Source organism: Montipora capricornis, unplaced genomic scaffold (genome assembly GCF_036669925.1).
Source record: "Montipora capricornis isolate CH-2021 unplaced genomic scaffold, ASM3666992v2 scaffold_457, whole genome shotgun sequence".
NCBI lineage: Eukaryota > Metazoa > Cnidaria > Anthozoa > Scleractinia > Acroporidae > Montipora > Montipora capricornis.
Window position 1 is genome coordinate 3,931 of NW_027180192.1, and position 12,356 is coordinate 16,286.

The window sequence follows — 12,356 nt, forward strand, 5'->3', positions numbered from 1 at the left end:
GCTCTTTCTTTGTGCCATGATTTTGGTCACTTTCTTTTGCGTTGAATCTTGTGGTAACAAAAAATCCAACGTGGTTTTAAGCGTTGTCTGTAATTCTGTACTCTTATCCACAGCGATGTTTGCCATCCCAGTGGTCAAAATTTGTTGCGGACTCACGAGGCACACAGCATTTTGACCACTGTGATGATGAATATCGTTGTCGAAAAGAGTACAGACAACGCTGAACCACTTTCAATTTGTTAAATAGTTTAAATTAATGACCTAAGCTTCCACAAGTTTCCTATCAGGTCACTGGTAGAGCATCCCAACTAGTAAAGGAAAGCAAAGGAGCAATTGGATTTTTTTCAAGAATCCCAAAGTCACCAAAGAAAAACACATCCCCTGATTTTTCACTGAATTTAATAGTGATCATTTATTTTTGTAGCTAAATTATGGCTTCCTACAAAATTTTGCAATTTTAACATGCATTTTTTACCTTCCTAATAAAAGAAAATGTATGCTCTTTACATATAACCAAGTAATCACAAGTTTCCTCAAGTAATGTGTGCAACTCGGTCAATTTCTGAGAGTACAAGCAACTCTTCTGAAAACACATTACAGTTTAATATTGTGATATCTATCCTTAATTTGTACTCAGCCCCATGTGATTACCAGGTATACTATTATCACTCTAGTGTAGTATGCTATCCTTTATTTTTTTACTATGTCATTAAAGTAAGGTTTGCACCTGTGTTATTTGACAGGATAGTGTTGTGTTCTGGTCACAGAGCTCCCTTTGTTACATATTCTGTCCTGAAGTACCATAAAGAGAACCAGGAGGCAGGCCAGGAAGGGATGAGGTATTATGTTACGCAAGTTTCTTTACCCAAGGGATCCCTGTTACTCAAAATGATGCCTGTTTTTGTATAAGATATTTTACACAATTTGTTTTCCCAATTAATACAGGTCATGTAACTATACCCAGGAGATTTGGTCCTGTTAAGTCCTTGTGAAGAGTAGGGAGGAGACCCTGGTGTCGTGGTCTGTCCTTCTTTCACATTTATGCATCAGGGTTGGGTGGGTGGGAGTAGTATACCTGTACGTCGCTTCTATATGGCTGCATATCATTTGCATAAAATTTGCATATTGGAAATAGAGAGTTTGTATGGGAATGGACCTCATTAAAAATGGTGGATTGGATGCAAATGAGGGTGGAACCTCATTAATATCAGTCTGCCATTTTGTTTTCACGGGAAGCGGTCCATACTAATGAGCAGCAGGAGTCCCGATATGTGCATACAGTTTAAGACCGGAAGTGAACAGAAATGATGTCGGTTGTCACACCAGACCGGAAATGTCACATTTATTTATAGGCATTTCACAAACTGGAAATCACGCTCAAATCATGCAAATTAAGTGTTCAACTGTTTTTTTTTTTTTTTATTGAAAATAAAGACTAAACACAGACAGGAATGTGTGGGGGTCCACGTGACCAACCCTGTTCCTGGAAAGAAACATGCTACATTGTACACATTTATTCCAGTTGGTCTTGGAATAAAACAAACCTGTTTTAAGGAGTTGTTACTTTTGAAAGCTTTTTCTTCATTGAAAAGCAAGACAGGGTGCTCGTCCCATTCTTACTACTAGCAGGAATTGTTCATCATTACTTCGCTGGTTCGTTCTCAGTTTTCACCGGCAAACAGCCAAACGTTTCTGGTCCCCCTGGCCGGAATCTTGTATTATTCTCATTCTGTCACTTTCCTCTAATTTAAAACCACTTGTGTTTTTTTGCCTGAGTGAAAGCTCCTCAAGGCATGTTGTAGTGCATTTCCATCCTGGGATATAATACTTTCAATGAATTGTTGTTGCTGTATTAATTGCATCTTTAGAAAAACTCCAACAGTAGCTCCTCACCAGTTTGTAGGAATAGAAGGAGTTGAACTGGGATCAGCTGAAAAGGTATCAGTTCTTATTGCATGTCAATTTCATTACCCGTTGACTTCTAGGAGTGAGAATTAACAAAGTGGACTCTGTCTTATGCCAGACGATTTTACTTGTCAATGGAAGGCAGCTCAGGAGTCAATGGGTTTTAAAAATTTTTTTCATTTATTTATTTCAGTCTGTTTTGCGCATAAATTTTAATTAATATAATGATAGTATGTCGGTGGGAAGACATGTTTATTATTTTTTGCATTCCATCTGACATGAACAACTGTGTTGTGAAGTGAAGGTCCCCTGAGTCATCCTGGAGCTTCCACAAATGGTAGACATTTCCTCATACCAACAGTGATTTTGTCCTTCCTTTAAGGGGTGGCAGTATTGTATTTTCTGGAACACTTGCAATTAAATTAATCGCACTATAATAGGCAACCAACCACTATCAGGCAAAGTGGAGATTGTGTTCTGGATACATGATAAGGGGCCTCCACGTTTGGCAGCAAGCTGCCAGAAGGAGGCTGCTACACTGTACTGGCAAATTCTGGCAGCCTTCTGGCTTCAGCACAGATGCAAAGTAACAAAACTGCTGATAACAAGTGCCACTTGGGTGTTCCTAGGCTAACTTTGACTTCAATTTGTCTAACTTACATTAACAAGTTTCACTCTCGTCTGATAAGTTAATCACATACATGTATTTGCGTTAAATTGCAGACGGTATCGTACAGAACATTCCTAACATCAACGTACCCATTTGGTTGGAAGGAGGCCGGGCCTTTAAGTCGAGGAACGGGCAATCCTCTTACCATACCAGTAGATCCAGGAGGGACCTCTCAGGGTACTGGTATAAATTCTGCCCTTTGTTTTGTTTGTGTTCCTTCTTAATATTGTTCATTTCTAACTTTTTTGCTCAATTTTGTCTGCAAACATTCAGACAGTCCAGACGCTGGTTTTCCTTCATTCAGTGGATATGATCCTCATCTTTTGGATGATCCAGAATTGACATCTGGTCGTCATAGAAAGGTCCTAAACCTTGCTTCTTACTTGGTATGTCCTCAGGATTGTAGCCAAGTGTAATAATTGCTTCACCCCATGTTGTGGTGTTGTGTGTGTCTGGTGTGTGTTGTGTGACATTGTGCATGCGGACATTATAAACTGCTCAGTTACTTGTGACTAGCCTGTGGCGACTCCAGGTCAGCGGTATAATTATATAACATATAGTTCCTCGGTAGCGCAGCACTTGGCTGCCATGTTTTCGTTTTTTGTATGGAGATTAGCTGATTAAAGCCTCATGACAAGTTAATAGGCACTTGCCTCCTTCAATTCTCAACAAAGGTTACAACTAGAAATATTATCATGATGGCTAAATCTTTTCTAGTAGGTCTGCATGGAAAAAAAATTGGAAATGGAATTTGTTTACGCATGGAACCCCTTAAAGAGGGCTCAGGAGCTCAGGAGCTCATGTGTCAGTGCATTCCAGATCGAATTGGAATTTGGCAGTGTTGGCTTTTGAGGAGAGGGGAAAACCCGGAGAAAAACCTCTCAGAACAAGGAGAGAACCAACAACAAACTCAACCTACATAAGTTATGATGCCAGGACCAGGAATTGAACCTGGGCCACATTGGTGGGAGGTGATCGAGGGCTCTCACGACTGTGCCACCCTGCTCCCAAAGACCTTATGATGTGACCAGAATATATTAGCAAGGATTAATAAGATGTTTGCATTGTTAATGGAATTAAGTTGATCAGCTTTATTCAATGATGATGATAAAGAGGGTGATTGCGAGATCGAGGATGACTGCCGACCGGTTGGCTCAGTTGGTTGAGCATTTGCGACTGTGGCTACTGTATATAATATGATAGTGATGTTAGTTAAAAGGCAATTTATGTGACAATGACAGTGATAATGATGATGATGACGATGATGAAGATAAAGTCTTTTTATATTAAGTCATTTAGAAATTACAATCATTAAAGGCCCACCTTCAGCCGACAGGCATTGTGTGCCATGGAACAATTTTCATATATAAAAATCCAGCCGGAGCTGAATTTCATCCAATCAGGTTGCTACGATGAGCAATGCAACTTTCCATAACAAAAACAAATGGTCATTGACAAAAAGCTTGTCGGTTGAAGGTGGGCCTTTTTAACACCTTCACCCGACTATGTAGTAACCGCTATGTAGTAAATGTTTTAATTAAAAACATTTACTACATAGCATAATTTGAATTTTTTAACCTTGACTTTTTATTTTGGTTTATGTTTTTAGGTCTCCATGGTAGCGTATGCAAAACCCTCTGAACTAAAAAAGGACTTAAATGAACAATTCAGGGAGAAATTTCCCAACCTCAGCATTACGCTGACTAAACTACGAAGGTACCCTGTTTGAAAATTCAAATTGTACAGCATGTTTCTTTTGTTTGCTTATGATCTGTTTAAAAACCTTACTTAAACGCAGGTGCAATGTCCTGTGCCATCATTGAAGATTTTTTGTCAGAATTTACAAATAAAACTTAACTTCTGTTCCTTGTGCAGCTTGAAAAAAGATATTATGAAAATAGCATCAACACAGGTAGGCTTTCAGTTGTTAGGTGATGAAAACGTTGTGTTTTTAATATCATTGATATAGTATTTCCTGAGTGCAATATCTGGTAAATAAACCCCTTTAGGCAGCTGGTTTGTCGGCTGGTAATGTCCATGGGTAAGACATGAAAAATAAACAAAAATGAATATTTGGTCAAGAAACAATGCTTTGCAGGCTAATGTGAAATTTTGAGGACCATCTCTCAACGAAGGTCATTATCAGGCGATATAACAGCAAGCTAGTTAAAGGGGTTTGTTTATTTATGTTATAACCCTCCCATTAATTTGCATACTGCACAGAAACTGCTTGTAAAAAGCCAGTGTTGAATATAATGGCAAAATAATGTGCATGATTGACATAAGCAAGTACATTTCTTTGGGTCCAGGTTTAATTGACTTAATTTCCGCTGTGAGTGTCCCGTGAAACATGACAAACTGTCATTTGAAATTGATCTAATGCAACACCTGCGTCCAAACCACTGGGCCACACCACAACACTTATATGACACCAATTGCCTGTTGAGACTGCCAACCAGCTTGTAGTCCCATATGCAAATAGTTGGACTTTCTTGTTTTCTCTGAGAAGGTGGGTTTAACAATTGGCTCTGCCTCACAGCACTTGTTCATAAAGTTGTGTAGGGTGTTAAAAAACTCCATACGCTATGTATTATACAAAAAATGTGATACTGAGCACTCCTTACGAGTTCTAGTTTGGTGTAAGGTGACATACACATACCTCATAGGGGATCCCAAACGCCAGGGTATGTACCCCTATGCAAAACTAGTCCAAATAAAGAAAGTTCTACCATGATCTCCTATGGAAGAGTTTTGTTATTGCCTGCAACAGGAATGTCAACTGGATCCAGCTACAGTGGCATATGCATTTGTGTATTTTGAAAAACTCATATTAAAGGTAAATGTTTAAACATTTTCTCAGATATTTTGTGAAGACCATAGTTTTTCCTACATGTAAGCCCTGAAGGGGCTTTCAAATGTGAGCAATGTCTATGAGAATTGACAATTATTTAATTATTCCACTGAGAAAAAAACTCTTCCACAATAGGCCATTTCCGAGATCACGTCTTCCTCCTATTCAAAGCAAGTCTAAGTGCGAAGTTTTTGTGATGGTAGTAGTTCTAGTTTACATATGAATGAAAACTAATTTCATAAAAAAAAAAAACTTTGCACTTAGACTCGCTTTGAAGGGGAGACAGACAAGAACTCGGAAATGGCCCATTAATCACACTTTACATTGATGATGATGATGATGATGATGATGCTGATGCTGAAGCTGATGAGGACAATAACTGGAGTGCATTCATGAGTAGGAAAGCTCCTTTCCCATTCAAACCCTATGTAATGAGTCAACCTTTGCGCGTCTTTCTATGGAGTTTACAATGGCCAATCAGAGGAAAGTTATTGTCAAGCGAAGAGAAAAATATGCGAATTTATGTAATGTGAAGGGTTAGTTCTACAAATACAAAGATTCGCGTAAAGGTTGACTCAAGGATGTAGTGCATACGGAGGCTCCATCTCATGGGCTCCTGTAATGATAATAATAATAATAATAATAATTATTATCATTATTATTATTATTATTGTTATTATTGTTATTGCTGTTATTATTATTATTATTATTATTATTATTATTACTATTGTTATTATTATTAATGTAAATAGTTTTTGTTAGGATCAGCGATGATCCTCTGAAGAATCCTTGAAGTTCAACATCCACCTGTTGATGGGTCTAAAAATCTCAGCATTACTACATTTCCCATGAAGCATGTATAGTGATACTTGTAATGATAACGTCCACTTCAGTGGCTTTTAGGGACACAGTACAGGATATGGAAAAAGCAGTGTCAGATGCAGCTAACAAACCAATGCTGGTTTAGGAGGGAATTTTTCCAGAGAAAAATGCTCATGAAGGAAAACTTAAATTTCAAATTTCAATACATTTCATTGATGTCTTTCTCAGCTGCAAGCGGCGAGAATAGCTTCATTGAATTAATTAGTTGATGTGTGCGCTATATAAGTGTACAGTTGTTATCATTATCATTATCATTATCACTATTATTATTATTATTATTATTATTATTATTATTATTATTATTATTATTATCCGAGCACTATTTAGCTCAACAGTAAATAAACTAAGGGCTCGCTGATTTGAGAAGTGAAAAATTTGACTTTATTGTAATAGAAATTTCGTATCTCCGCGCGACCATGTAATATCCTCAATTTATTATCACTTAAATTTTACAGGAAAAAATCAATAAAGCGAACAGAAAACTGCTGGCAGGTAAGAGGATCAGCTTGATAATGACACCCAGATTAATAAGCAAAATATACGGGCTGAACTTGTCGGCATGACAACAGATAAATCAGGAAATGTTTGTCAATGAAGCTGGGAACTGGACTACCATTTCTTTGCGAACTCGGATAGCAAACGTGTCATGGTTTTGTTACATTTGTTTGTGCAGTTTATAAAGTTTCTGGTCGATAATCACATCCTATAAGATCCTAGGTGCGTTGTAAACGTACATACTTAATTGACCTCTCCCCCATAGGGGTTTTTCAGAGCCAATGACACACAACAGAACAGAACAATAACAACAACTTTAAGAATCGCAACTGGCCGCAGGCAAACCAGTTCGCTATCTACAAGAGCAACCGACTGAGAAGTTGAATCAGACACAACTAGAATGAAATTCAATAGGTGGTCCGATTGAGTCGTCATTCTGGGATGTTAAGTGGTTAGGGCACGTGCCCAAACCACTGGGCCACACTGTGGTCCTGGCAAATGCCTAACTAACCACACTGTAGATGTAGACGTCTTATTGGGAACCCGGCAGTCGATCCTGAATTTGCCCTTATTTTTAACTTCAGGTTCCTGTCTGCTTTTGGCAGCAAAATTTAATGATGACATGAGGAGAGAGAAAGTCAAAGAACTTATTGAGGTAAGCTATTTTTACATGATGTGTAGCATGCTCTTGCCCTCCCTTCCCCACCCTCCCGCAGGAAAGGATACCCGTGGATACTCTTACATATACAGCACCATTTATCAAGTTACACTAGCGTCTTCACTATATGCACCATACGTACTTTCCTCCAAATCCCTGCCAATTTTCGGGGGTATTTTGGTATCAGAATTTCTTCTCTGTTTTCCGAAAGTTTGAAGCCGTTAAAGCGGTATCGCAACAATGAAATAAATATATCTACTTGAATTGCGAGTTATAGATGAAAGAGAAAAAGTGATCCTTCCGAATTCAGGTGGCTTCAACAGGATTTGCATCCATCGACCTCCGCGATGACGGAGCGATGCTGTACCAACTGTGCTATGAACCACCTCAATATCCCTTATCCGTGACCAATTTGTAAATGTTAGCATGAGCTAATTCCTAAAGGCGCAAAGTTGTAAGGAAAACCCACGCGCGAACAGTGATGTGAATAATTCGGTGCAAATGAGCGTTGGTGGTGAATTTTGAGCATATGTCGCCATCATGCATGAGGCCTATTGAGCAGGTCAATCTGTTGGACTCGTAAATTCCCGTGAAAGGACTCGATGTATGAAATAAATTTATATATTTGAAGTGCAACTTAGAACTGAAAGGGAGACTTCATCCTGAATTTGTCAGGTGTCTATTAGAGACAATTGCTGAAATTGTCCTCGTAAGTGCGAGGACCACTTCTTCCTTTCGGTATTGCAACAGCTAAGTCTCTTAGTATTGCAACATTCGCCCTCCGCCATTGTGTCCCCGGTTCCAATTGTTGGTTTTCACTCACGTGATCAACAGTCATGTTTTTCTCCAGCCTAAGGTATGTAATACGTCTATTTTCATGTTGGTAACCTCGAAATGATCTTATCTGTTTTTTAATTAATTAGACCATCACGTCTCCTTTATCAATTTCGTTTTTTCTCTTTGTTCTAACGATTTTTTTCCTTTGCAGGCAATCGAGGATAAGCTTCGCGTATCAGTTAAAGAACTCCTCAAGTTTGAGTTTCAAGCCGTAGTGGCCCTCCAGTTTGACCTTCATGTCCCCCAGTGGGAAGTATTGCCCCATGTGAAACGACTAGAAACGGAATAAATCGGTGGCTGTATTAAGCAGATGCAATTTATTACTTAACAGTGGAATATTTGTATTGAGTGCGACTCCGAAAGATCGGCACTCGAAAAGAACCCTAGACACCTCCTGGCTTGTACACGACATAATAATCCACAGTAGAGATCCAGATCAGGCTTCGGTTGTTCAAGAGATAGTTGACGCTATCCACCGGGAAATCACTTTCCAGCGGATAAACACTATCAAAACCAATTGAGTGGTGAATAGCGTTTTCCACCCTTCGAACAACTAGGGCCGTTAGCTCCCCTCGAGGAGGTGGGGGGGGGGGGGGGGGGGGGAGGGGGAGAGTGTACCGCTAAAAGAAAGGTTAGCTTTTTTGTTATTGTTTCTTTTTACCATTTACGGTAATAGAACTGACAGGTTGAAATCGGTGATTGGAACTAACGAATAAAACCTTAGCGCTATTCTACGTCTTGTTTTTTGTAAATTGGTGCTCTTTCTGGTCAGCTTTCTTTGATCTAAATCAGAGACCAAGGTTCTGTTGTCTGCGGTGCGCTTGTCCCGTTGGTTTTTGTATCATGTAATTGTTATGTTGTGTCCAAGCTCGTTTTGAGGTGCTCAAAAAGTGCCAAACCCACTCAGAATGTAAAGACTGGTTTAGTTATTAGTAAATCAATTTTATTCGTTCAGAAATAGAAGGGGGACAGCTATTCTTAGAGTTATTTTCATAGAGTTATGTCGTAGACTTAGAGTTGAGTTTCCAAAATCCTGAATTCAAGATTTTGGAAGCCAACATTCATAAAAGCTAAACTTTTGTTTTAGGCTTAATTAGGCCTAAGGTTAGCTTTTATGCGTGTTTAGGATCCTTTTTTGTATTTCTAAATTCAGGATTTTGGAAACTTAACTCTAACTCTACGACATAACTCTATGAAAATAACTCAACCTCAAATAGAAGCAGTGCAATCTGCTAAGTGTGAACTTAAAAAAGTTTTTCCCTGATCTGCAGATAGCTTTAAAGAAAGTTTTCTACCCTTGAGGTTTGAGAGTTGCGTACTTCTTTGCAGGATTCCAAAGTTAAACTGTCAAGCCATGAGTATTGTGAAAAGCCGTAAGCGGAATAACCAACTTGAAATGCATGTCGAGACTACAATTCTACTGAAAAACTGCTTCTTACCACTGGATCTGTTGTTATTTCCTGTACGGTGAAAATGACGATAAAGAGTTTAAAGAAAATTCCTTGTATTGGTAACTACTTGTCAAACTGCATGTCAAAGGCGGAATAGCATTTTTGCAAGGGAACAAATACTTCTCCCGACCTGAAATTCGCATTATTGTCGTTTTACTAACTTTAACTTAAAGGACGATTAAGTTGTTGAATTCTTTCATTCTGAGATGCCAACAGTCTCTATTATCAAAACTGCTTACAGTGCGACGCGCCTTACCGTGGCCACCTAACAAAGTTTTTTAAACCTTATACGCCAGTCAGGGTGGGCGAATTTGATTGACAGTCACCCCTCCTTGCAAAGTTCGCACGGTTGTAGTTAAACACCGGTGAGTGGGTTGTTTGAGTTGACGTACTTACATGTAATTGTCACAACTGAAAGTTTGTTGGGTGACCACGGTAAGGCGCGTCGCACTGTAAAGGGGTGGAATATTTGGTGACCGACATAACGATCGATATCAAATGATGAGAGAGGATGCAATCTGATGAGGTAACAGAGCGGATCCACCCTACTTGGGCCTCATCCAATAATAGTTTTTTTTAAAAATCTTATTTTACCGCATGGTTCAGCTACGCAGCTATTTTTAGAGAGGCACCTGATTGGCGAGCTGTAATCACGAAATGAAATTTTAAGTATGCGCGGCTTGCGCAGCTTGTGGAAATAAATGGCCTCCACAGTAGGGATCACGTTCGTCGACGAATCTAAAAGCTTTGATATTGAAAAGAGTGGAAAGCTTTTTAATCGATGTAAAGGAAAGTGGTTGTGGCAATACAAAGTAAAAAGCGATAAAAGCCTCTCCCAGGCGCTGATCATCTAACCGCGCGACATTGGGTATGAGAACTTAAAATATCTTTGTGAAACAAAAAATAAATTTTTAAAAAGCTATGATGGGGCATGGGGATCCCCTCTCTTACCTCATCATTCTTGCCGATATTGAATTTAACTATCAGCCAATTGGTGTGGGTAATGAACCATTTACAACGTGACTTAAGCGACGTGGTGGTCACCAGTGTTACTTTGACGAGAAAAAAAAAATTCAAATACACCTAGACTACTTTTCAAAACCAGGCTGAACTGACTTGCCACGGAAGAAATGGAGGAAAGTTTGTTTCTAAGATTACGAAATTAAAAGATAACGATCCAGTGGATGTATTGCATTTCACTTTCTAATTTCTCTGTTGCTTTGAACTGAAATTCCTATTGCAAAATTGTCATCGACAGTATTCGGTCACGTGACCAGGTTGCCATATTGGTTTACTGAAACTAAAGGAGACTGAGAATAGACGAAAACGTCCCACAGGAAGATCTTTTGCTTTTGATGCCGTCGTGAATTTCGCACTTTGCAAAGCATTTCTCTGCTATTTTCCAGCTGTTTCGCCTGCGGGGGGTTTGACTCTCCCGAACACGTTTCACCGAAGATTCGTGTTGGGTGCCGCTGACAAGTTTCCGAGTGGGATCAGTTTTTTTTGTGTATTTTAACATCGAGGACAGAGATCGTCATCAGACAATTTAAATCTTTTCAACTCTTTTCTAGTCGTAATTCTATGCAAAAACTTACAGGAAAACTGTCTTAATTTATTATCTTTAGAAGCGGCATAAGTGTCAGTGAAGTGTAAACCCCTTTTGCCAATTATCTTAAATCACAGGAAATTGCTTCTCCCAAGCTGTCTTAATAGAAGTTGGGACAGCAGTAGATTTCTCAGTTATTAGTTTATAATAGTTTTTACAACGTGAAATAATGAGATCTAAACTTACGTCCTCTGAGATTTTTAGAGTAGAAGAAGATTCCTGATTCCACTTCTTTCTATACAGCCTTACACTTGGGTGGTTCAATGGCACACACCGTGAACACAAAGATAGACTCTCACTAGCAATCAGCTTGTTTGTTATATGTTCTTGGAGAACCTCCTTACTTTCAACTTGACTATCCCCAAAAACGCAGACTTGGCATACTTCTTCCATATCAGAAAAAATATATTTATCGGTGTAAGGTATTGGGAAAAAAATTGATCTTAAGGATTTTATTAACAAGATTTGGCTAGTGAATTATTAATGTGTTTGAGAAATATGATTCTAAGTTTCGGTACAAACGAGTTTTCATAAATTAGAGGAAGAAGACCATTTCAGGTTGTAAGTAAAGTTTTGAAAGTCGTATAATCTTGATAAGACATTTCATGTAGGCGATGTGTGTTTTGTGACAACGTTTTTTTAGGTCTAGGAAAATGTACACCGTAGATTAAATACCATAGCTCGTTTTGACGTAGGTATTGCTTGTAACACTTGATGTAATCTTTCTTAATCAAAATAAAACCTAAAAGAGAAATTTGTTATGATTTTTCTACATTTTGTCGAGTATCCTCAGTGACGTCATAGCTACAAAAAAATTTCAATATTCTCTGTGCGGATTGCACAACATTTGCTCTTTTACAAACAAACGACTTCACGAAAACTGGTTATTAAACATCATGGAATGGAAATGGGTGTGTTGAGCTTCGTTCAGTCTGAGTGAAGAATTTTTGTTAACTGCAAATAGGCCCCTATCAAAAAAATGCTCAGCTTGTATTTTGGTT

The 12,356-nt window shown here is 38.6% G+C and overlaps 1 protein-coding gene across 1 annotated transcript; it reads left to right on the plus strand.

Moving 5' to 3' along the window:
• The first annotated feature begins 533 nt into the window (after positions 1-533).
• On the plus strand, positions 534-9,029 carry LOC138036091 (CDK5 and ABL1 enzyme substrate 1-like). The gene is made up of 10 exons (XM_068882451.1): positions 534-839; positions 1,869-1,938; positions 2,629-2,752; positions 2,849-2,961; positions 4,185-4,291; positions 4,451-4,487; positions 5,346-5,411; positions 6,764-6,800; positions 7,388-7,458; positions 8,450-9,029. Exons 1-10 carry the CDS (start codon positions 541-543, stop codon positions 8,585-8,587), a joined length of 1,062 nt encoding a protein of 353 aa, XP_068738552.1. The 5' UTR covers positions 534-540; the 3' UTR covers positions 8,588-9,029.
• The last annotated feature ends 3,327 nt before the right edge of the window (positions 9,030-12,356 follow it).